The sequence below is a fragment of the Dendropsophus ebraccatus genome, chromosome 5, assembly GCF_027789765.1.
Source record: "Dendropsophus ebraccatus isolate aDenEbr1 chromosome 5, aDenEbr1.pat, whole genome shotgun sequence".
NCBI lineage: Eukaryota > Metazoa > Chordata > Amphibia > Anura > Hylidae > Dendropsophus > Dendropsophus ebraccatus.
This window is the reverse complement of record NC_091458.1, coordinates 32,820,598-32,846,866: the sequence shown is the minus strand read 5'-3', so window position 1 is coordinate 32,846,866 and position 26,269 is coordinate 32,820,598. Positions and strand designations below refer to the sequence as shown.

The 26,269-nt window shown below is 43.4% G+C and overlaps 2 protein-coding genes across 4 annotated transcripts in view; both read left to right on the top strand.

The window, feature by feature from the left end:
* XPO4 (exportin 4) overlaps window positions 1-9,274 on the top strand; it is an 87,386-nt gene extending 78,112 nt beyond the window's left edge. For all 3 annotated transcript variants that reach the window (XM_069969821.1, XM_069969820.1, XM_069969819.1), the window contains exons 17-23: window positions 847-1,140; window positions 5,253-5,433; window positions 5,747-5,865; window positions 5,948-6,078; window positions 7,193-7,310; window positions 7,401-7,493; window positions 8,533-9,274. In XM_069969821.1, coding sequence (XP_069825922.1) covers window positions 847-1,140; window positions 5,253-5,433; window positions 5,747-5,865; window positions 5,948-6,078; window positions 7,193-7,310; window positions 7,401-7,493; window positions 8,533-8,730 — 1,134 coding nt within the window. In that variant the 3' untranslated portion in view covers window positions 8,731-9,274. The remainder of the gene's footprint in view (window positions 1-846; window positions 1,141-5,252; window positions 5,434-5,746; window positions 5,866-5,947; window positions 6,079-7,192; window positions 7,311-7,400; window positions 7,494-8,532) is intronic.
* Window positions 9,275-19,878: 10,604 nt separating this feature from the next.
* The window catches only part of IFT88 (intraflagellar transport 88), a 38,279-nt gene continuing 31,888 nt past the window's right edge, over window positions 19,879-26,269 (top strand). The window contains exons 1-4 of the mRNA XM_069969822.1: window positions 19,879-20,119; window positions 23,249-23,365; window positions 25,568-25,630; window positions 25,853-25,909. Of these exons, the coding sequence (XP_069825923.1) occupies window positions 23,279-23,365; window positions 25,568-25,630; window positions 25,853-25,909 (207 nt within the window). The 5' untranslated portion in view covers window positions 19,879-20,119; window positions 23,249-23,278. The remainder of the gene's footprint in view (window positions 20,120-23,248; window positions 23,366-25,567; window positions 25,631-25,852; window positions 25,910-26,269) is intronic.

Here is a 26,269-nt window from a genome sequence, read left to right as displayed (position 1 = left end):
CAGGCTGACTGTAAACCCCCCACATTGTTAATGTCTGCTCTGGAGATTCCTGTAGTCCCCGGCCTCCAGCCCCTCCTCAAACTCTTGCCGCCCCCACCACCTCATAGTCCTGTGCAGATGTAGTGGCCGCATCTCCTCCTGCCTCCCCCTCCTCCAGCCTTCTCCTCTCCAGGACGCGCTGCTCTCCCTCTTCAGCCCGTGACCCTGCTCTGCCCGCAGTCATTAGCAGCCAGGGTCTGCAACACACAGTAGCCGACCCTGCTGTATATGGAGCGGGCTCAGGAGGGGGGTAATGCCGCTGTCAGTATGACAGCGGCATCTATACAGTTACATAGCCGGCACAAGCAATAGCTATGTGCCGGCTATTTGACTTTGGTGCCGACTAGGGAAGAGGGTGTGCGCGCCGAGGAGATGACAGGTGGGAGCAGGGGGCGCCAGAATATCGATAGTAGTATCGATATTTCGGTGCATCGTGCAACACTACTCCATACTATTGGATGTTATCTAGCAGCTTCTAATAAGCATCCATGGCAAATGGACTTTCACACTTTAAAGTAAGACGACTGGGACCCCCGATCATAAGAATGGGAGTCCCATCTCTCCTTGTTTGAATAGAGCGGGGGTCACTCATGAGCATGGCTACTCCATTCAGAGTTTATGGTAATGGTAATAGAGTACAGCACAGTACAGCCGCTCAATTCAAGTGGGATAGATAGGATCCACACACATGACTGGTGAGGGTCCCAGTGGTCTGGAATGTCCATGATCAGACACTTACCACCTATCCTGTAGATCTCTTATAATGGTTATATGTATCTTCCTTCTGACCGTATGTCTCTGTAACAGGTGTTGCAGCCTTTACAACAGAGGTTCTTGAATGTAATTAATCAAGAAAACTTCCAGCAAATTTGCCAAGAAGAGGAGGTGAAGCAGGAGATCACAGCCACGTTAGAAGCCCTCTGCGGAATCGCAGAAGCCACACAGATAGACAATGTGGCCATCCTCTTCAATTTTCTTATGGACTTTTTAACTAATTGCATTGGGTTAATGGAGGTCTATAAAAACACCCCAGAGACTGTGAACCTTATTATAGAAGTTTTTGTAGAAGTTGCACATAAACAGATTTGTTACCTTGGAGAGGTAAGTCCATGATTATGGTATGTCATTGGTCGCCGGGTCCTGGTCATCTGTATCCTACAGATGCTGGAATTTGCAGCATGGCGGATTATTTTGTAAGGGTTATGTTATCTCTATTTGTTTGCGAAAAGTTCATTTTTCACATCCTGTAACTTGCTGATCCTGGGAATGTTTGGGATCCTTTGCTGATCCTTTTGGGGTCTGACCTCCCAGGACACCACCGAGAACAGGGATGCAAATATTCCCGGAATGAATGAAGTTATTGCTGTGCCCTGTGCGGCCTATGCTCCATTCATTCTTTATGGTGCCGCCAAATGTTTCCGAGCACTAAACGCTGATAAAAAGCAGAGATGGAAATTCTCCTCCTAGGAGTATCCCCTCAGGCTGGTTTCACACTGAGGAATAGGTGAGGAATTGACGAGGAATCCCCTCTTATTTCAGTTTGAAATTACTCTAGTAAAATATATACAGAGCAATGTCCTATTGTGCTCAATGGGATTTCTGCTCTGTTTTTCACACTGCAGAATTTCAGAGCAGAAATTTTCTGCTGCTGATATGCTTTTTGCCCAAAGAATTGACATGTCAATTCTTTGGGCGGATTCTCCTATATAAGTTAATGGGGGCTTAAATTCTGCTTGCATTCTGTTTAAATTCCGCTCCTGTTCTGCCAGAGCAGAATAGGCGAGGAATTTCAAGCAGAAAACTTTCTACAATTCCTCAGTGTGAACCCAGCCTCATTCTTCCTAATTTCAACTCATTTCAGTGTACGGTAACGTTGCATGTATAACCACCCATTTCTCAGAATTGAAGGGGTCCCACCTCTCAGACCCCCACTGCTCAGCATAAAATAGAGGCTGAAAACTACTTGTCTGTTTGAAGGCAAATCTCTGAAATTGCCATAACTCATACTATTTTACTTGTATTGGGAACATTTTTATAGAGTTTTTCATTGGTTTTAGTGGAATCATTGGATGCATATCATTAAGAATGGACACGCCGTTTTTTGTTTTGTTTTTTAATTCTAGGCCAAAAAAGAATACATGGTGGATGTGATATTTTCTACTGATTCAATAAAGGGGAGGGGGATAATTTGCTGTGTAATATGCACTAAACAATGTTATATTTTTTACGTACATGAAAGCTATAGACTGGACCTGGACATAAGCCTATAGCTTGTTGAGTGGAAGCTGTCATAGCACTTCTAAAAATAAAAATTGTATTTAATAATACAAGTTGGGACCTCAAGTAATGGCCTTAACACTTGCTGATACAGCTAGACTTTGCAAATGTTGACATGAATTTAAACTCTTGGCTAATGTCTAGGAATTGTGGATTGGTTGCTGAATTGTTGCAGAATTTCCCAATAAATTTTCAATGGGGGTTCAAAATACACAGCTACACTGGAAAAAATCCACAGCATGGGAACATTATGCTTATACTAAAAATACCTGATTTATGCCAGAAGCTCCATCCAGCGCAGCCTATAGTGGACAGCAGACCTGACTATAAGGAGCTTTAAGGGTACATGAAGTGACCACTTAGCACTCATTCATCCACTGACATTTGCTGTCATACAACTAAGAGATCGAGGGGCCTAGGCCTCAATTTTGGCATTTTCTCCTAAAGCTGCTTGTCCTGCCGCTGGATTTATCTTGTAGGAAAATATTTATTTTCAGGATTCTTCTAATACTTTTAATGGCTTGCGAATGGTAAAGTTCGGTTCTCTAGGTGGTAAAGATTAGTTGTCTTTGGAACAACAGTGATAAATGTGGCAGATCCCTAACATAAAACATTTATATATATTTATATATATATATATATATATATATATATATATATATATATATATATATATATATTATTAATATACACACACATATACATACAGTGGTGCCTTGGATTACGAGCATAATTAGTTCCGGGACTGTGCTTGTAATCCAAATCCACTCTTAAACCAAAGCAAGTTTTCCCATAAGAAATTACTAAAATGCAGACAATTGGTTCCACACCCCAAAAATAGTGAATTTATATTCTGAATAACATGTAAAACAAATGAAACATTTAAAAACAGCTGAATATGTCCCATTATAAGTTACTGTACAGTATGGAAATCAGCATGTGGTGTATAATATATTATAGAGTAAGTGCAGAAACCTGAAAAACAGCCGCAATTTGTAGATACAGAATGGAACTGCAGATGCCCATAATGCAGGAGCGTAGTACAACAGGCTTGAATAGAGAAGCAGGGCTGCTGTCAGAGGTCTGTGTGGTTACATGACAGCAATGGGAAAGGGGATATTTTCAGCATGGACCAATCAGAGCTGACAGAGACTGCAGGGAGCATGAAGGAATGAGCAGGACATATGTGGGCAAATACATGCAGCGCTCTCTGTCCTAATTGTGAATACTTTCCTCCAGCCCCTGTAGGGTAAAAATGCTCATTATACCCCTAGATTAATTCTTTAAGGTGTCTAGTTTCCAAAATGGGGTCACTTATGGGGGTTTTCAGTATACAAGCCTTCTAAATCCATTTAAAAAAGAACTGGTCCCTAAAAAATATCACAAAATGTGATAATTTGCTAATAAATTTCTAAACCCTATAACACCCTAAAAAAGTAAAATGTTTCCCAAATTATGCCAGAATAAAGAGGACATATTGGTAATGTGATTTAGTAACTAATTTATGTGCTATGACTTCCTTTTTTAGAAGCAGAGAATTTCAGAAGTTCATAAAATGCAAAATTTTAAAATTTTTCATGATATTTTGATGTTTTTCACAAAAAATACACAAAGTAGTGACCAAATTTTGCTACTAATATAAAGTGTCATATGTGACGAAAAAACAATCTCAGAATCGCTAGCATACGTTAAAGCATCACTGAGCTATAAGCGCATAAAGTGAGCAGGTCAGATTTTGAAAAATGAGCCTGGTCATTAAGGCCAAAACAGGCTTTAGAGGCAAGGGGTTAAGAGTAACTTGGTTTAAGACGTTTTGGTTTAAGAGCTCACAGTTTTTCAAAATTATGACTTGGTTTAAGAGCATTGCTTTGGTTTAAGAGCTCCCTGTACTGGGTGGGTGCGCGAGTGGAGGAGGGACATGGTCTGCATAGCTGGGTCTACAGACCTGTACTCTGACCCAGGACCCTGTCCTCACCTTCCAAATCATAGCAGATACACTTCAGGCTAGGGCTTACATTAGGGGACAGGACTGTGGAGGTAATCTCTCCATAGCTGTAACCCCTCTCTCTCCAGAGAGTGCTGCATGTATTTGCCCACATCTGCCCTGCTCATTCCTTCATGCTCCCTGCAGTCTGTGTCAGTCCTTGTGTTTCCCATCCTCTCCATTACTGTACAGTAACTTATAATATCACATATTCTGATGTTTCTGAATGTTTTTTTTTTTATCTATTTTACATGTTATTCAGAATAATAAATCATTATTTTTGGGGTGTGCAACCAATTGTTTGAATATCAATTATTTCTTATGGGAAAATTTGCTTTGGTTTAAGAGTGGATTTGGATTACAAGCATGGTCCCGGAACGAATTATGCTCGTAATCCAAGGCACCACTGTATGTATGTATGTATGTGTATGTATGTATGTGTGTGTATGTGTGTGTATATATATAATATACACACACACACACACACACACACACACACACACACACACACACACACACACACACACACACACACACACACACACACACACACTTTTATTGCATACATTTTGTTCTTATACTGAAATGTAATGTAAGTAAATGCAGAGAGTATGTGGAGCAGTATGGAGAGGTGATGAAATAAGTGAATTTACAGCTGGTACAGAAGCTCTGTTTGAATTGTCTAGTAAAGGGAGTTCTGATTGGCAAGTGCTCTGCCCCTATAGAAAAGTCATACCAGTAGAGTTGAGCAAACTTTGAGCACATCCAGGTTCGTCCAACCCTACATACCAGACCGTTCTATAGAATTGGAGCACTTGCAGAGCACAACTACTTTTCATGAAATTAATTTGTGTACACCGAGATTCAGAATTCAGTGATTTGTACTGTAAATGGTGACATACATGCTTGTTTCTACGTTTTCGATCTAATGAGTTGTCTTATCCCTCCTCAGTCTAAAGCCATGAATCTGTATGAAGCTTGCCTGACCCTGCTTCAAGTATATTCCAAAAACAACCTGGGAAGAAAACGTATAGATGTAACCGCAGAGGAGGATCAGTATCAGGACCTGCTGCTCATCATGGAGCTTCTCACTAATCTGCTATCGAAGGAGTTCATTGACTTCAGTGACACAGGTATGACCTGCTTTACTCCAGTATTACTAATAGCATTGCCTCTCAGTCCTATAGCAGCCACTGTACCTGTACTGTTCAGATCTGCTTCAGCTACCTCTAGTGCTGCAAGGCTGCTTCTTAATCCCTTTTCAGACAATGCTAAGTCTGTAAGTAGTTAAAAAGGACGAGCGTGCCCCAGGGGTACACAGTTATCTAGATTTTCTTTAAAAAAAGATGTTCTGCAGCAGCTGAGGTGTATAACAAGGGATGCTGGTGCATTCTATTATAAAGAATTGGAGTAAGGATAATTCTAACTTGTCATTTATTATTTCAGATGAAGTTTTTCGCCCCCATGAGCAAGGACAAGCGACAAACAGGCCGGTGTCTGCAGCTGATGTAGTTTTATATGGTGTCAATATTGTGCTGCCATTAATGTCACAAGACTTACTAAAGGTTTGTATGTCTTCTACTTCATGTACTATTTTATAGCTGTGATGTATTGCTACGGTCGGTGACACTTATTGTCTCCTTGCAGTTTCCGTCGCTATGTAATCAGTACTATAAGCTGATCACATTTATATGTGAAATTTTCCCGGAGAAGATTCCGCAGCTTCCAGAAGATCTGTTCAAGAGCCTCATGTATTCCCTTGAGCTGGGGATGACCTCGTATCCTTTCTGACAAATGTCATGCATCACAATTCATCAGTCTGCTGCTTTGCTTGGTTTTTAGGATTGAGTAAAGGCTGTATTACACGGCACGATAATAAAGGGTAAGCAGGTGTCGACCTGTCAGCTCAGCGCTCTCATTCCCCACTCACTGCTTGTGCTATTACAGGCACAGGCGGGGAGCAGTGGGAGGGGCCGCCCAAACAACCCTTAGATCATTCAGGCTGCCCATTGAAGTCAGTGGTGGTCCTATTACATGGAGTGAAGCGTAGCAGACCGTCATTGCACAATATGTGTGCTATCAACATGTTTAAATACCACAATCAACAAACAAACAAACATATCTGCTGATCGTGGCTTTTTAACATGTCCTATTACACTAAATGATTATTAGCCTGAGCTTTTTTTTGTAGTAGGGCCCTAAGCAAAGAGAGACTAGTTTTGTAGGCAGTGTTCCTCTATTATATTGCCACAGTTTCCCATGGTTATCATGCATGTTTTACTACTGTTTCCCACTATTTTAGTGGTGTACATACAACATACCTATCCATAGACCCCAGCTATTCAATAGAGGCAAGGCAAGTGTCATTTTGCCCCTGTTTAGGTAGTCTCCATTGGGGATTTAATTTTACTGCTGATTGGTATAGCACAGAGACCTCTGTATTTTATAGAGGAGGTAATTATAAAAGAAAAAAAAATAGCTGCATCTTAGGATTGCAGTGGGTCAAAAGTTAACAGTAACACTTTAAAACCTAAGATCATGGAACATCTTAAGCCCAATTGTGCCAAGGAACACACACAGTGGTGCAGATTGGCATGATCCTCACAAATAGAGGCTATTGGTAAGTGCACACCATGGTCCGTTAGACAATAACCCCCAGGGCTGGCAGAACAACAGGCCTCCAGTTTTTACCTTTTGTTATGAGAAAGGACAAAAAACATGGTCATAAGGACATACTGGGAAAGTATTGATGGCTCGATATCTACCCTTTTTATCAACCCAGTCATCACGTTGTACTGTGTCTATCCATCATATAGTTTACACGTTTCCTCTATGCTTTATATGACTATTTGGTATTATTACTGCTTTAGCGCCCTTAACTATCCTGATCAGAATGAGTTCGGAGGTTTCTCAGCTCTGCCTGGAAGCATTAACCCCATTAGCTGAGCAATGTGCGAAGGCACAGGACACGGACTCCCCTCTGCTTGCAGCAACAAGGCACTTTCTAAAGGTAGGCACTCCCCATTGCTCAATAACTTAAGGACTGTCTTCAGTGATCACTGCTGGCTTCATGGCTTTTTGTGTCTTCTCTCCTCCATAGCTGGTCTTTGACATGCTTGTCCTACAAAAACACAATACGGAAATGACGACGGCGGCAGGTGAAGCATTTTATACATTAGTCTGCTTAAACCAGGTAAGCTTATTGTATGCGTTAGTAAAGCAATTGGATTGTCACCAGTCGCTAAAGTAAAGAGACCTTTAAACTACTGTAAGGGTGGAGCATTAAAGGCTCCCTGTTGTTTAACAAAATATTTGGCATGTTACAAGTGAGCAAGTCCAACAGCATCAAAGTTTGTGCAAACTTTCGACTGACAGGCGTCTTTATCAAGCTTGATAAAGACTCCTGTGCGTCATAAGGTCGCTGTTTTGTACTTGGATATGCAATAAAAACTTTAAGGTTTCTTGCACAGACTTGGATGCTGTTGGACTTTCACACCTGTATGTCTTACAGCTGGCATGGGTGATGTCACTCAAGCGCTGCAAGGCTGGGGGAGAGAGCGGCCTCTTGTGGCTGGAGGCATAATGCAGAAAAGTGATTGATGGGGTCGGGAGCTAATGGCTTCCGTCCCTTTCTGACACAGCACCGCATTTATCTAATTTATCTGATTAGGAATGTGTACAGTTAAGGGGCCAGTGTCAGCGCCCGGCGGTACTTTCCAGGGTGCTGGTGCTGGCCTGGGCTGCCAAGCAAAGCATCCAGAATTCCAGACAGTTTCCGGATATGCATCCAGAGCTCAGAACTGTCCAAAATTCCTGATTTCTCAATTAGGTGCCTATTTTCCAGCACCTGAAAGGTGTCTGTGTCCTATAGAACCCTATGGGTCAGGAAATCTATTTAGATTCTCTGATCAGGAAACTTAATCCAGTTTTCTCAAAGCAAATGTACCATTAGGTACATAGTTTGATGAAACCCCCTCCCCTCTGTGACACAGCTTCATTAGAATCAGTGGAGATTGTCACACTGAGGGCCGGCGCCTTTTTTTTTTTTTAAAAAAAAGGACCGCAGCATCAGCATGCTGGTGCCAGCCTGTCCATGAAAAAAATAAAATAAATTGTTGTACCTAGTGGTACATTGGCTTTAAATGTGAATGAGGGCCTAACCTCTTAGTATGTTTTTGGAAGGAAACCAGAGCAAATCCTTGCAAACTTCTCATTCTTTCTTTCTATTCCAGGCAGAGTATGCAGAATTGGTGGAAACACTATTATCCAGTCAACAAGACCCTCTAATTTACCAGCGTTTAGCAGATGCCTTCAACAAACTGACGGCAAGCAGCACGCCTCCCACCCTTGACCGAAAACAGAAAATGTCCTTCCTGAAGAGTCTGGAAGAATTCATGGCCAACGTTGGAGGTCTCCTCTGTGTTAAATGAGAGGCCATACTTTTGAGGGACCCTCTCTGCAAAAAAAAAAAAAAAAATGCACTGAACCTGCTGATGGCTGTCTACCCCCCACACAACCTGCTCTCCCAGGCTTACACTTTGCATCTCTGGGTGGTTTTAAAGAACACTTATTTAAGTTAAAAGAAAAAGGGGTCAGTAAGATGCATCAGCTGTATGACTATTCACGAAGCACAGTGTTGTGCTTGAACGGATGAATGGGTAAAGGTATTTTTTTAAAGATATTTCCATATGCCTGCAAACAGATAATGGGCACGCCTGTTCTTTGCAGTGCCTTTCCCCTCCCATCACCCTATGGTCGGAAGAGTGAGCTGCCTCCTGAATGAATTTTTTTTTTGTTCTTTTTTTATTCTATAGAATATTTTTTTTTCTTTTCGTTTTGTTAAAGAATGTTAGACCGAATGTGCAATAGACACAAATATGTAGTGGTGTCTATCCACAGCTCATCTGTACGTTCTCCTTCCTCACCCTCATCCTTGCTTCTGATTTAATCAGTACACCAAATGATTTTTTTGTTTTTTTTCTAGAAACACACACAATATGTTAAAACTTTGTGGGATTATTTTTGTGTACATGAACCAAGCGTTGCATGTTTTTTTTTTGTTTTTTTTTTAATTTTTTTTGGGCCTTGCCCTACACTATTTTAGGCCTGAAAAAAAGAGGGGAAAAAAGAAATGTATAAATATTTTTTTCTAATAGAATGAATTTAATTTGTCACCATTTCATTGCCTTATGAAAAATGCAAACAAAAAAAATATATGATGTGTATATTTAATATGTATATGGGTATCTAACCCTCCCAAAAGAATAGATTTTAGCAGTCCTTGAGCACCTCTGTAGGGCGAGCAGCCCTCAGCCCACACCATTTTTGGGGTCATCTGGATGAAAGCTTCATGTGTGTGTGTATGTGGGAATAATTTGCACACCCAGGCTCTGTTTTTGTTTTTTGTTACCCCCTCCTCCTCCTCCTCCTCCCTTCTTTCTATATCATTTTTATCCCCTATCGGACTGTTAGTTTCAGCAATACAGATGAAAAAAAGGTGTAAGCTGACCATTTCTACACGCTTTTTTAAGTTGGGGCATTAGGTGATGCAAATTATGCTGTTCTGGTCAAATGTTTCCAGTGTGTGTCTTTTTTTGTTTATTTTCTTTTTTTAAATTTGTATAAAATGTACAGTATAAACAGCTGTGGCTCTGCGGTCTTATTGTAGTCAAGTGATGACTAAATCAGGTCTACTATATTTGTTCCATACCATGCATTACACCAACAAAACACCCATTGGGATATGCCAAAGTTTGAGGCTAAACTTTTCTAGTATGGAAACCGGACATGAATATCCTATGGCAGAGAAGTCATCATATGTGTCTTATCTGTATGTTGCTGTATTCCAGGGATGGGGAAGCTTCAGCCCTCCAGCTGTTGCAAAACTACAACTTCCAAAGGCTGTCCAGGCAGAATGGGAGTCGTAGTTTTGCAACAGCTGGAGGGCCGAAGGTTCCACATCCCTCACGTATTCAGATAAGTAGTAACTGAGATCCAAGTGGTTGTCATAAACCTGCTATTGGGGTTCTGTTCAGGGGAGCTGCAGGAATTAAAGGTGTTATCCCCTTTCCACTGGAGAGGTATGAAGTAGCTATATAGTGGGGCTCAACTGCTGGGAACCCCCCAGTCGCAAAATTGGAAGTCAGTGGTCACGTAAGTGATTGGAGTTACAGCATAAAGACCTAAATCTGTATAGTCTGGAGGAGAGGTGTCAAGCTCAGGCCCTACCGCTGTTGCAAAACTACAATTCCCAACATGCCTGGACAGCTAAAGGTTTAGCTTCGGCTGTCCAGGCATGATGGGAATTGTACTTTTCTAACAGCTGGAGCCCTTCTATATATGTTAAAGGACTAAATAAGGTTAAAGAGGGAAATGATTTTACTGAGCACAAAAACAAGGGGACACAATCTGAGGTTAGTCGGGAGAAAGGTTAGAAACAACACAAGAAAATATTACTTTACTGAAAAAGTAGTTGATGCTTGGAACAAACTTCCAGCAGATGTGGTAGGTAAGGCTACAATAACTTAGTGTAACCTGCCTGGGATAAACATATCCCCTGTTTCCCTGAAAATAAGACTGTCTTATTTAAATTTTTGCTCTCAAAGATGCTTATTTCATGAAGAAGAATTGCATTTATTATTGAACAAAAAGTAACATTATATACTGTACATCCCAGAGACTGTAATGATCTCCCACAGCAGTTCATGGGCCACTAGTACAGCAGGAATGGTATTGCAGCTTCCAACCACCAGAGGGAGCTCATGCAGCACAGCAGGGACAGCGCCCGGTATGGTGATAGGTGATGGGATAACAGCAGACTGTGTGCAGCTCTACATTTGGCGTTAGGGGATAAAGTGGATAGTGGCAAGCGATGGGCCTATTGATACCTTGCCTGCACACTTACAAGTGATGGCTGCAGAAGGAAACATCGGGGATGGCAGCAGGTGACAGCCTTCATGTCCTGAATGCAGCTGCTCTATAATGGACAGTGAAGGGAGGGGACAACGGCGACGGGCTAAAAAGAATCAAAACTGCATGCCCTGGTGTTCTGTTCAGTGTGATAAAATAAAACAATACATTTTTAATCAGACAGAAACGCTCCAAAAAATTAACAAGCCTGAAATCGATAGATTTTTAAGGATCAAAAAAAGACCTTTTTAGAACTTGATCCCCCCCCCCCATATAAACACTATTTTTCACTGTGTGAACGTACCCTTAAAAAGGATAAACTACAATTTAAACCAGTAAGATTATGAACACCCTCTTCCCTCACACAAGGGTAAACTTTTAAGTAGACAAAGAAAAATAAACAGTTTTTTCCCGAAAATGAAGGTGCCTTATATTCTCCCCCATCCCCATATAAAACCTGAGCTGTGATTGGTTGCTGTGGTAAAAATCAGACTCTGGGTTTTAGACATCTTGTTCCATCTGGGGCCATTTTGCCCACTTCGTACACTGTGAAAAAAGAGGATGGTTGTTTTGATGAACTGAGTTACTAAGCTGCTGTCATGTGAGGGCCCCAACCATATTGTCTTTAGCAATGAAGCTAGGTTCTGTTTGGGATCAGATGATGGCTGGATTCTAGTATGAAGGCCTTGGGGTGAGCGCTGCAATCCTGCCTGTGCTGTGGAGGACACACTGCCCCCTGCTTGTGTGACGATCACATAGGACAGGCGGTCACCTCTAGTAGTGATATGTACAGGACATGTGTTGTCTCTCACAGCTTCTGACTGGCATTGTTCAGCAGGGTGATATGGTGTTTCCGCCACTTTCTTGCCCGCCCAGCCACCAGTTTTATCACCATTCAGGTGATTTGAGACCTTATGGGACACCAGCTTGTGCGGGATCTACTGGCCCAGACATACAGAATCTGTATCCTCCATACCTGACCATATCTCATCTGTATACCTGACCATATCTCATCTGTATCCAAGCTTAAAGGAGCTCAACAGGATCAGGCAAAATAAGAAAAAAAAATGCATACACCATAATTATGCTGAAATATCATAGCAGAGACACTGTACCTTGTCCATAGTTGTCGTGTTGGGATGAAAATGCAGAAGGAACTTTACAGTGATCAGTCCGCAGCAGCACATCCAAAAGTGAAAAAAAATGTTCCAGCAAAAAAGTCCTTAACCCCTTAAGGACCGGGCCTAAAATGGCCTTAAGGACCGAGGCAAATTTTAAGAATATGACCAGTGTCAATTTGGTCATTAATAACTTCGGGATGCTTTTACCTATCCGGCTGATTCTTAGATTGTTTTCTCGTGACATATTGTACTTTACATTTCTGGTAAATTGGAGTCGATATTTATAACGAATCTTTATGAAAAAATCCAAAATAACAAAAATTGCATTTTTCCACCTTTGAAACTTTTCTGCTTATACAGAAAGTGGTTATACCACATAAATTATATATTAAATAGCATTAGCAACATGTCTACTTTATGTTGCATTTATTAAACTATATTTCATTTTTTTTAGACAATAGGAAGCTTAAAATATTAGCAGCAATTTTCCAAATTTTCAGTAAAATTTCAAAATCAGATTTTTTTAGGGACCTGTTCAGGTTTAAAGTGTATTTGAGGGGACTGTGTGTTAGCCCCACAAAGCACCCCATTTCAGAAACTGCACCCCCTTAACTCTGCAAAAGCATATCCAGAAAGTGTTTTAACTCTTTAGGGAAGGCACAGAAATAAAAGCTAAGTGTGTAAGAAATTAGAAAATTTAAATTTTCTGTGCAGAGATTTTATTGTAATCCAATATTTTTCATAATTATAAGCTTATTACCAGAGAAATGCACCCCAATATTGATTGCCCAGTTTCTGCAGTTTATAGAAATACCCCATATGTGGCCCTATTATGCTATTTGACGCAACCACAAGCCTCAGATATAAGGGAGCGCCTATTGAATTTCAACGCCTCTGATTTATTTGGTAATTTCTGACTGTACCACTTCAGGTTGGCAGAGGCTCTGGGGTGCCAAAACATAAAAAACACCCCTAAAGGGACACCATTTAGAAAACTACACCCCTTGAGGAATGTAACAAGGGGTGCGGTGAGCATTTGGACCCCCCCCAGGTGATTCACAGATTTTCAGAACAATGTGGCGTGAAAAAAGAAAAATTTATTTTTTACACTAAAACGTTGTTCTAGCCTTCAATTTTTCATTTTCTTAAAGGGATAAAAGAAAAAAAAAAACACAAAACGTGTAGTGCAGTTTCCTCTGAGTACGGAAATACCCCACATGTGGACATAAAGTGCCAAGCGGGCGCAGCACGAGCGTCCAAAGGGAAGGAGCGCCAATTTGCTTTTGGAAGCTGGATTTCACTGGAATGGATTTCAAGGGCCATGTCGCATTTACAGAGCCCTCGTGCTGCCAAAACACTGGAAACCCCCCACAAGTGACCCCATTCTGGAAACTACACCCCTCAAGGAATCTAACAAGGGGGGCAGTGAGCATATGGACCCCACTGGTGACGGGCACAAATGTGAAACAATGTGACGTGAAAGGGAAAATTTTCATTTTTTCACTTTTACGGCACTAATGTGCCCGTCATCAAGGAGTCCATATCCTCACTGCACCCCTTGTTAGATTCCCTGAGGGCTGCAGTTTCCAGAATGGGGTCACTTGTGGGGGGGTTTCCAGTGTTTTGGCAGCACGAGGGCTCTGTAAATGCGACATGGCGTTCATCATCCATTCTAGCCAAATCCAACCTCCAAAATCCAAATGGCGCTCCTTCCCTTCGGAGGCTTGCCCTGCACCCACATGGCGCTTTATGTCCACATGTGGGGTATTTACGGACTCGGGGAAAATTGCTCTACACATTTTGTGTGTTTTTTTTCTCTTTTAACCCCTTGTGAAAATGAAAAATTCAAGGCTAAACCAACATTATAGTGTAAAAAATTGAATTTATTTTCACGCCACATTGTTCCACATTTGTTCCCGTCACCAGTGGGGTCCATATGCTCACTACACCCCTTGTTACATTCCCTGAGGGGTGTAGTTTCCATAATGGGGTCACTTGTGGGGGGGGGGGGTTCAACTGTCCTCGCAACACAGGGGCCTTTTAAATGCAACATGGCCCCTCGAAATCTATTCCAGCCAAATCCAGCCTCCAAAAGCCAAATGGCGCTCCTTCCCTTTGGAGGCTTACCCTGCACCCGCATGGCGCTTTATGTCCACATGTGGGGTATTTCTGTACTCAGGGGAAATTGCTCTATACATTTTGTGTTTTTTTTTTTTTATCTTTTAACCCCCTGTGAAAATGAAAAAAATCAAGACGAGCAATGATTTAGTGTAAAAATTAAAACATTTTTACACTAAATGTTGGTCTAGCCTTGATTTTTTTCCATTTCCACAAGGGGTTAAAAAGAAAATTAATGAAAAACGTGTAGAGTAATTTCCCATGAGTACGAAAATACCCCACATGTGGACATAAAAGCCACCAAAGGGACAGAGCGCCATTTAGAGGCTGGAATGGAGGATGGAGGCCATGTCGCAATTACACAGCCCCTGTGCTGCCAAGACAGTAGAAACCCCCCACAAGTGACCCCATTCTGGAAACTACACCCCATAAGGAATCTAACGAGGGGTGCAGTGAGCATATGGACCCCACTGGTAACAGGCACATATGTAGAACATGTGCCGTGAAAATAAAAAATACCATTTTTTTCATTTTCACAGCACAAATGTGTCCGTCACCAGGGGGCCATATCCCTGCTGCCCCCCTTGTTAGATTCCTTATGGGGTGTAGTTTCCAGAATGGGGTCACTTGTGGGGGGTTTTTACTGTCCTGGCCGCACAGAGGCTTTGTAATTGCATCATGGCATCCTCTAATGAATGGCGGCCATACCTATTTAGTTGGGGAAAAGGGACAATTCTAATTTATTTGGGGGTATTAGGCCAATTATTAGTTTATAAGGTTGAAAATGACAGGTGTCCATCAAATTCAACCTGTGTTGATCCAGAGGAAGGCAAAAAACCCTCGTGAGGCAGAACAGTAGCCTCATCACTGGGAAAAATTCCTTCCCGACTCCATAATGGCGATCAGAATAATCCCTGGATCAACGTGACCCCTGAAATAGGAATAAGGGACAGAATTTAGATAATGTAGAACCCCAGTGATGTGTGGTGCGCCTTGGAGCGATCCTGTATGCAGAGGCCGGGGGGATCAGGACAGGCGTCACACTGGAAAATGGTGTCCTTCCTGATCCCCCTGTTACGCCACACTCTGCACTTCTTCTGGGGTCTCCCTTTCTCCAGTGTGGGGGACGTCACCTGGAGAATGTTGTCCTGGTGCGATACGGGGTCCTTCATATCCAGAAGCGCTGGGTCCGCTCCATGGCTGCTAAATATTAGGGCTCTATTACTGCTTCTGATATTTTCGGATCGTGCCGCAATCTACAGTAGCTCGGGCAGCGAGGGACCGGAAGAGGGGGTGCTGGTATAAAGGTTATCCCCGTACAGGTGGTGGTAACCTTTATCCAGCAGTGGGAAGATCAGTTCCCGAACGATCTTCCCACTAACGCTGAGGATTGGGGGGGGGGGGGGGGCATCTGGGGGCTGGACTCGGGTGTCCCTTCCTTTATACACTGTAAGGGTACGTGCACACTGCGGAATGGCGAAGGATAACCCTTTGTGTATTCCACAGCTGGCACCCGCCAGCGGACTGATGCAGGCGCACGAATGAACGTGTTCATTCTTTGGACGGGCGACTGAATCCGCCCGTGCATAGAATGGAGTCTATGACACGGGTGGAGACACGCGCCTGCTTCAGTCCGCCGGCAGGTGCCAGCTGCGGAATGCACAAAGGGTTATCCTTCGCCATTCTGCAGTGTGCACGTACCCTAAATCTGTAAGTGTACCCTGAGGTACTCTCACAGAGTTTGTAGAATTTCACGCCATAATGTCATCTCTTATTGGGACGGTACTGGCGGAAAAGACGTGTCTGGGGGGCAGCGTACGCTACGCTACCCCCAGATACGTCACTGGATGATGAGGATGAATGGAGGAAAAAAGGATCCCCCAATAACGTATGCGTCCGACGCCAAAAACATCCTGGGGGCCATCTTTATACGGGGATTGGTATATGGGGTATGTAAATGTTTAGTGGTGTAGTGTAAAACTTTATTTTGTGTAATGTAGTGTTTTTTTACATGTTTTTTTTTTACATTAAGTATAAAAAAAAAACTACGTCAAAAAAGGTGTTGCTGATAAATGCCGCACATATGTGCGGTACTTATCAGCAGACTGTGGCGGTAGGATATTGAAAAAAACACCCTACGCCAAAAAGGAGGAGTCGCTGGTTAGCAGTGCACTTACGTGCGATGCTGATCAGCAGTCAGCGGCGGTAGGGTGCGGAAAAGTAAAGAAAAAAAAATTGGAAGAAAAAAAAAAATAATTTTTTTCTACATGCTGAATATCCCTGTAGCTACTGATAAGTGTATAATATACACTTATCAGCCGCTAGGGGGCAGTATTCCGGAAAAAGCCGAAGATAGACGACGAGGGACCCGAAAAAAGCCGAAGGGGACCGTTGCAGAAGACGTGAGAAGAGGACGCAGCAGACCCGGAAGATGCCGATCGGGACCTCGGATCAGGTGAGTATGGCCCAAATACCTGCTCTGGACCCCTCAGCTACATAGCTGGGGTCCAGAGCAGGTATTTTACATTTTGGGGGCACTTATATCGCCGTGATTGGCCGGCCGATCACTGCGATCGGGACCGTGGCACCGGAAATGGTCCTCGGACAGCACCGACAGACATTTTTTTCCGGGTCATCGGCTCACCCGGAAAGCTGCAGATCGCCGTTATAGCAGCGATCGTCAGCACGGGGGGGTTAACCACCCCCCGTGCCGACAAGCTAAGATGGCCTGCTATACATTATAGCAGGTCATCTTCCCCGATCGCTGCATGTGTCCACACAGCGATCGGGGAAACCGCGGACGTACATTTAAGTCCATTTGCGTTAAGGCACGGATTTCGGGGGCGTAAATGTACGCCCGCGGTCGTTAAGGGGTTAAAGTGTCACTGTCTTTTTTTTTTTTTTAGTCCAGGCGATTTTAAGAAACTTTGTAATTGGGTTTATTAGGCAAATATACCATTATCTTCATTCAAAAAGACTTTTCCCAGGTCCCCCCCCCACCTCTCTCTCTCATCCACTGCTCATTATCAGGAAATCTCCACTCTTTTACATCAGTCGGATCCTGTCTGTTCTATGGAGAGGGGAGGAGGGAGATTAGTCGCCAGCGGAGAACAAAGGATTACACAGCGGGACCTGTGTGAAAGCCGGTATTTAGAAGTTAGTGCTGGCTTCAGAGGAGATAGCCGATGATGTAGCTGTTGATTAACTCTTTGTTGTCCTGTTTTGGTGCCTCCTCTCCCTCCACCCCTCCCCTCTCCATAGAGAATAACGAAGACAGGACAAGCTTCAAACTGCTTTTTTATTATAATAATGCATTTTCGGCTAATAAACCCAATTGCAAAGTTTCTTAAAATCGCCTGTACTATTGATTTCTGCAAAAAAAAAAAAAAAATTAAATGACAGTGGCACTTTAACCCCTAGGAGACCCTGGGCATACGTCCTGGGCCGCCTAGGGATGTTCAAAGCGGTGCCGTGGTCCCGGGTGCCGCTCGCAGCCCGGGACCGCGGCTATTAGCAGGCACAGTCCGATCGCCATTAAGTAATCGGATGCAGCTATCAAAGTTGCAGCTGCATCCGATTACTTACTGCAGCCCATCCCTGGTGTCTAGTGAGGTGGGTCGCCCCCCGGGACGTTGTCCCGCTGGAGCGATCCACACATCCTGCTCCGGCCGGGCTCAGCGCCATAATAGCGCCTATCTCATTGATCTATGCTGTATAACTATACAGCATGGATCTCAATGAGAGATCAGTGTGTTTATACTAGAAATCCCCCAGGGGGGCTTCTAGTATAACTGTAAAAAAAAAAAAAAGTGTTGTTAATAAAAAGCCCCCTCCCCTAAAATCACCCCCCTTTTCCCATGTTATAAATAAAACTAAAAAAATAAATAAACATGTTTGGTACCGCTGCGTGCGTAATCGCCTGAACTATTAATTAATCATATTCCCGATCTTGCACGGTAAACGGCGTAAGCGCAAAAAATCCCAAAGTGCAAAATTGCACATTTTTGGTCTCATCAAATCCCAAAAAACTGTAATAGAAAGCGATCAAAAAGTTGCATATGCGCAATCAAGGTACCGATAGAAAGTAAAGATCATGGCGCAAAAAATGACACCTCAGACAGCCCCATAGACCAAAGCAGTGCTTCTCAAACTGTGAGGCGCCCCCTAGTTGTTGGTGAGGCCCAGCTGAGGAGTCAGTATTCACAAGACAACTATGATCTGCACTGTCCTTTTGCTGTTTGCTAAAATCTGCATTTTAGCAACATTATTAATTTATTTTGTACTTCCTTTAGTGGTATATAGAGCTTGGGAGACAGGTGAAGGGTAGCTCTAGCATTATTTTCAGCTTTTAAATGGACTTTCACCTCAGATAGTGCGGCCCAGGCATCCTTATGGTCAGTCTGGTGAGGCCCAGGCATTGCCTTGGACTGTTGGGTGAGGCTCCAGTAGAAAAAGTTTGAGAAGCGGTGGACCAAAGGATAAAAGCGCTATAAGCATGGGAATAGACAGATTTTAAGGAACCAATGTTTTGAATTTTTTACATTGGTTTTTATATCTCGTAATATAAAAGTTATACATGTTACATATCGTTTTAATCGTAAAGATTGAGAAACATATATAACAAGTCAGTTTTACCCCAGGGCGAACGGCGTAAAAACAAATACCCCCCAAATAAACAAAATGCGTTTTTTTTTTTTCAATTTCACCACACATTAAATTTTTTTCTGGTTTCGCAGTGTCCTTTATGCAAAAATTCAGCCTGTCATGGCAAAGTACAATGAGTGACGCAAAAAATAAAGGTTTTTGTGGGTCTCTAGGTGGAAAAATGCAAGTGCTATGGCCTTTTAAGCACAAGGAGGGCAAAACGAAAACAGCCCGGTCCTCTAAGGGTTAAAAACGCTTACTTTATTGAAGAAAAAACTTACGTAAAAAAACAGTATATGAACAAGTACGTATAAAGCATGGCGAAACGCGTCTAGGTTATACGTACTTGTTCACATGCGGGTTTTTTTGGAAGTTTTTTTCTACAATAAAGTAAGGACTTTTGGAGCCCAGCAGGATACTAGAGCCAACTTTGTATAGTTTCTCCCCAATAAACATTCTTAGCTCTCACATATATCATCATTACACATATAGAAATAGTGGATTCCAATAACTCCTCTGGTGCATTATGGGGAAGATTTATCAAACCTTGAGCAGTGGAGCAGTTGCCCCTAACAACCAGATTACTACTTTCATTTGAAAAAAAAATAAAAAAAGTGCTCCTGACTAGTTCCCACTGTTCCTGCTATCAGTCATATCAGGCTGAGGCTCTGGGTACACGGCTATGGAGCCCCCCCACGTCATACCGTCACGTGAGCAAAGACTCACGTGACTGCGCATCGCAGCTCCCGCCCAACGTCTATAACTTCTCGCTACAGTCTCTGGTCACGTGAGCTCCAGTTGATTTCCCCGCCTCCTCTTTTTTTCATTGGCGCTTACAGTTTACCTCCCGGTTGCTTAGCAACCATAGCGGCGTTTAGCGACGCTGACCAATCGCAGCCCGGCTATACGGTGCGCGGTGGATGTTGGGAATTGTTCCCTTGGAGCTTTCGTTGACACCAACAGACTGACGTCTTGCGTGCGGTACCGGGCGCTGAGGAGGCTGTGACGCTGCGTTATCTTCTTACAGGTAGTACTGAGCAGGGGAGAAGTGCCTGGCTGCTGTAGAACTACAAGTACCAGCACGGGACGTCCTCAGGCCTCGATGGCTCTTATAGTTCTATATTGCTGCATATTATATCACCTTCTACTGCGGAGCCATTTGGACCAATGAGGCACCCGTCATAGCCCATCTAATGCTGGCCTCTCAGATCAGCCCCATGTGACCAGATCATGTGATCAGATCAGCCCCATGTGACCCCCATGGCCTCTCCTGGCAAATGTCACTCCTGATACCAAGTGTGGGCCCCAACAATCTGCATTGTGCACTCAGCTCCCATATTGTGGCTGTTACCTATGAACCACTACATGGCGGCACATTATTGATCACCAGACGATTAATAAATGGCCGCCTTATTGGAGCCGCCATCTGGGAGAAAATTGGGAGCTCCTATGGCCGCCCAACGGCAGATGTTTTTTATAACCTTGGTTCTGACCGGACGGGAAGGCTTCCATTAGCCGGAGTGCACTGACCTTCCCTGTATAGTCCATTGCGCCTCATCCCAGGTTTAAGGCCCTATTACACTAAGCAGTTATCGGCCGATAATAATCTTGTGTAGTAGAAGACAACGTTTAGCCGACATGAACGATGTCGGCTGATCGTTGCAGTCGATTGTCTTTCAATATGTTAAAAGACTAACGACCAATAAAGCAGCGATATGCTGCCACTGCACCGCGGTATAGGAGCGGCGGCAGCAGACCGCTGCTATCTGCTATAGGCTGCCCGGACGATCAGTGATCAACCCGGGTGGCCTCCCCTGTACTCACCCGCTAGCTGCCGCTGCGCGTAATAGGGGCTTAATAGAAGACAACGCTCAACCGACTTGCACGTTGTCGGCTGATCGTCGACTTTCAACCTGTTTAAAGCTCAACAATCTAGATAGCAGCGATTTGCTGCTGTCACCCCGTGAAATAGGAGCCATGGGAGCAGAACGCTGCTTGCGCAGCCCTTCCCCCAGCTCTTACCCGCTCGCTGCCGATGTGTGTAATAGCATCGGGTGTGAGCGGAGAATGAGGAGTAAGGGAGCACTGACCCAACAGGTGGGCGCTCGTTTGCCTCTCTGAATCGCCCCGTGTAATAGGACCTTTACTCTGAAGCTGTGGGCTACAGCTCCTGCATCAGCAAAATATGTGGACTCCCAACTGGTACTGCCAGTCATTGCCAGGGTAGAAGACCTGCATCACATGACCATAAGCATCAACCACTCACTGCAGCTGATTGTAGAGCAGGGGTGTCAAATTGGTGACCCTCCACCGGTTGCAAAACTACAATCCCCATCATGTCTGGACAGCCAGAGCTTTAGCTGTGCAGGCATAATGGGAATTGTAGTTTTGCAACAGCTGGAGGGCTGCAGTTTAACACCTGCTACAGATCAGCAGAGATGAGAAAAGCTCCTGTCCCTCCTTGTTCACCTCCAGCATCTCCTGGGCACTTTAGGGTTGGGGGTCGTACCTAAGGGGTGAAAACTGCAAGGTAGGTAGAGTAGTAGAAAATGGGACAGAACAGTAACACTGTGGTGTTGTTTTACTACAGGTGGAGAATTAGTTATTGCAGCACTGTGGTGTTGGTTTACTACAGGTGGAGAATTAGTTATTGCAGCACTGTGGTGTTGGTTTACTACTGGTGGAGAATTAGTTATTGCAGCACTGTGGTGTTGGTTTACTACCAGTGGAGAAGTAGGTATTGTTGCACTTTAGTGTTGGTATGTCACCATTGGAGAATTTGTTATTGCTGCCCATGATGTTGGTTTACTACCTGTGGAGAAATAGTTATTGCTGCACTGTGCTGTTGGTTTGTCACCATTGGACAAGTAGTTATTGCTTCACTATGGTGTTGGTTTACTACTGATGGAGAATTAGTTATTTCTGCACTGTGGTGTATGTTTACTACTAATGGAAAATTAGTTATTTCTGCACTGTGGTGTTCTTTTACTACAGGTGGAGAATTAGTTGTGGCTGCACTGTGGTGTTAGTTTGCTACCAGTGGAGAAGTGGTTAATATTGCAGCGTGGTGTTGGTTTGTCACCATTGGATAAGTAGTTATTGTTGGTTTACTACAGGTGGAGAAGTAGTTATTTCTACACTGTGGTGTTGGTTTACTACCAGTGGAGAGGTAGTTATTGCAGCACTGTCGTGTGTTTGTTTACTACTGATGGAGAATTAGTTATTTCTGCACTGTGGTGTATGTTTACTACTGATGGAGAAAAAGTTATTGCTTTACTATGGTATTGGTTTTCTACTGATGGAAAATTAGTTATATCTGCACTGTGGTCTTCTTTTACTACAGGTGGAGAATTAGTTGTGGCTGCACCGTGGTGTTAGTTTACTACCAGTGGAGAAGTAGTTAATATTGCAGCGTGGTGTTGGTTTGTCACCATTGGATAAGTAGTTATTGCTCCACTATGGTGTTGGTTTACTACTGATGGAGAAGTAGTTATTTCTACACTGTGGTGTTGGTTTACTACAGGTGGAGGAGTAGTTATTGCTGCATTGTGGTATTGGTTTACTAAGGGGTGGAGAAATAGTTAATATTGCACTGTGCTGTAGGTTTGTCACCATTGGAGAAGTAGTTATTTCTGCACTGTGGTGTTGGCTTGTCTTCGGTATTTGGAGTGAAATAGATGCTGCATAGGGGTATTTGACAGTGCATGGCAGTATATGTTGTTCGGTGAGACCTCAGCATCAATATGAGTTAACTGGTGAAGCCTGAGTAGAAAGCTTTTTAAAAGCCCGGGTCTATAGGATTAAGATGTGGTTCCTGTAAAGGCCAAGGGTGCAAGCAAAACGAACTGTGTTGTATCTGGGACCTGGAAGTATATGATCCTTGTATGGTGTATTATCCTTTTCCATCTGCCATAGAGGAAACAACCACTATGGAGAGATGACTGACCACAATGATTAGATAAGCCCTACTGTCTGAACATCCCCCACACCATTGCACCTACCTCTCTCCCAGCTGGAGCTGTTCACACCTTATATGAGTGGTTCAGAGATTGTGACCCCCAGCCCCCCCCCTTAGTCTGCATCCATCTGATCAGTCCATGTTTATTTCCTTTTTGCTAACATGCATTTTTCCTTTGTTATCTTACTATGACTAAAGAGTTTTCCAGCTTCTGTTGCTGCACCCACAATGCGACATGTTCACCTGGCACCCGAGGATGATGATGACGATTTATATTCTGGCTACAATGATTACAATCCCACCTATGACACCGAGGTTAGAGACTCAGCTGTTGTGTTATTTCTTTTCCTTTTGTTGCTTTGTATGGGTACCGTTTTGTTCCTGTGTGCTATCGTACTTGTGTTTGGTTATTTGTCGGCACGCTGTACAGTTTTCTTATTATAGACATTTATGGTTTGTCAACTGATAGGAATTGATTCTAAAGTTCAGGGGGAATTAATCAAATTAATTTGATTAATCAGCCCTAGCCTAGTGATTGCTTTAGGCCAGGAATGGGGAACCTGTGCTACAATTCCTATTGTGCCTTGAAAGCTGAATCTTTGTCTTTGGCTGTCCAGGCATGATGGGAATTGTAGTGTTGCAAAAGCTGGAGGGCTGCAGGTTCTCTTGCCTGCTTTAGGCCATAGGTAGAGAATTCACAGTTGTTGGGGAAAAACCAAATGGGTTAAGCAGGATTCGCACCTGTTTTATCTGCTTTCCCATTGATTTCCATTATAAAAAACAGATAAAAAATTGGATCAAAACACATCAGGTTTTTTTTAGCGTACACAAAAACATGGTTGATGACGTTTTTATGTACGCTAAAAAAACAGATACATTTTGATCAATTTTTTTTAAATAATTGAAGTCAGTGGAAAAGCAGATCAAAAGGGATGCACACAAATGCATCCGTTTTTGTTGTTGTTTTTTTTTTTTTTTTTTTTGCATAGAATGGATTGCAAAGACGTGTGAACACAGCCCAATCTGCTGATCTGTTTAATTTTTGGCTGGGGAACACCTGATGGGTGGGGCTTATGCAAGGGGTGGGGCTCTACAATTGTTATCTCCTATAGCAGACAGCGCAGAGGGGGGAGGCTCCTGCAGCAGCTGGGTGTCTTCAGCAATACACAGGACAGTGGGGGAGGGCTTAGGCCCCGTTCCCACTGAGCAAAAGTAGCGGAATTCCGCGACGGAATTGTCCGCCGCGGAATGCCGTTAGCCTCCCGTTCATAATGGGAGTCTATGGGAGGCGCGCGCTCCTGCTCTGTACGCACTGAAGAATGAACATGCTCAGTGGGAACGGGGCCTTACTGATCTGGCACACAGAAGACTTCTTTATATGTGTCTCAGTTTTGATTGTAGCAGGAAACAAAATACAACCAAAAGGAAGGAGTTTAATGGAGTGGGATACTACAGTATTCCATTAATTTTTTTTGTTTAGTTTCTATGTTCTGTGTTTGATGTTCCTTTAAAAGAGAAGTCTGGCGAAAATTTTTATTACAGTATTGTATTGCCCCCAAAAAGTTATCCAGATCCCCAATATACACTTATTACGGGAAATGCTTATAAGGTGCCTTTTTCCCTGCACTTACTACTGCATCAAGGCTTCACTTCCTGGATAACATAGTGATGTCACTTCCTGGCTAACATGGTGATGTGATGTCATGCCCCAACTCCCAGAGCTGTGCGGGCTGTGGCTGCTGGAGAGAATGATGGCAGAGGGACACTGAGGGGCACAGGGCACTGGAGGGACATTGAGCATCCCTCTGCCATCATCCTCTCCAGCAGCCACAGCCCACACAGCTCTGGGAGTCGGGGAGGGACATCACCATGTTATCCAGGAAGTGACATCACCATGTTATCCAGGAAGTGACATCACCATGTTATCCAGGAAGTGACATCACCATGTTATCCAGGAAGTGACATCACCATGTTATCCAGGAAGTGACATCACCATGTTATCCAGGAAGTGACAGCACCATGTTATCCAGGAAGTGACATCACCATGTTATCCAGGAAGTGACAGCACCATGTTATCCAGGAAGTGAAGCCTTGATGCAGTAGCAAGTGCAGGGAAAAAAGGCACTTTGGGGGAGATTTATGAAAGGGTGTAAATATACACTGGTGTAAACTGCCCACACAAACCAATCACAGCTCAGCGTTCAGCTCTGGTAAAATATAAGAGGAGCTGTGATTGGTTGCTGTGGGCAGTTTACACCAGGTGTATATCTACACCCTTTCATAAATCTTCCCCCTTATGTGCATTTCCTGTAATAACTGTATATTGGTGAGTTGTATAACTTTTGGGGAGCAATACATAACATTTTTTGCCGGTCTTCTCCTTTAAATCCATTGTGGGTAACTGTTCATCCTAATGGTCCATATACAATGTGAGTGAGCATACCTCCCTATAATATGTTTCTAGTATGTTTTCTCTACAGGAAAGTAATTTATTAACTTCTCTTTCTGCCTTTCAAGGACTTAGACAACGATGCAGCATTTCAACAGGCTGTCAAAACTAGCCATGGTCGGAGGCCTCCGGTATGTCGTCTGCTGTGCTATGTGTCCCAGTATAAGTAAACCTGTCATTGTAAAGCACTTTCTGTAGCGATAAACTAATGTCATGTTGTAGAGCAACTAAAAGCACTAAAAGCAAAAGTCTACATTGACTGGCAGACGTAAATTCTCAGTGCTCTATGCAGCATTTTTGCATGTGTGATTTTAGGGGTTTCTTGCATTATTGTGACGTGACTTATTTCTCAGATTACAGCCAAAGTGCCAGGAACAGCTGCAGTGCGCCCTCTGGGCACAGGGTTTGGTGTAAGTATTTTCTTTTTTAATTCTGTCGTGATATAGTGGTAAATTCATAGTGGTGTGTACCCCATCTAGACCCCCGCCAAGAAATGTGTGCTAAGCAATTTCTTTCCTTGTCTCATGTGCGTATAAATCGGGGGACAGAAAAAGCAAACACGGTCCTCCTATGTCACAGGGTTAAGACAGTTATAATATACCAGGTCCCTATGTAGCTTTTGGTGGTTAGGCCTTTGGTGATGCAGCAGTAATTTAGAGGCCACTGAAATTCACAGTGAACTGATGTGGAAACATACTCTGTGTAGTGGCTGTGCCAGGTTACTGCAGCTCAGCTCCTATTGAAGTGAATGGGTGCTAACCTGTAGTAAC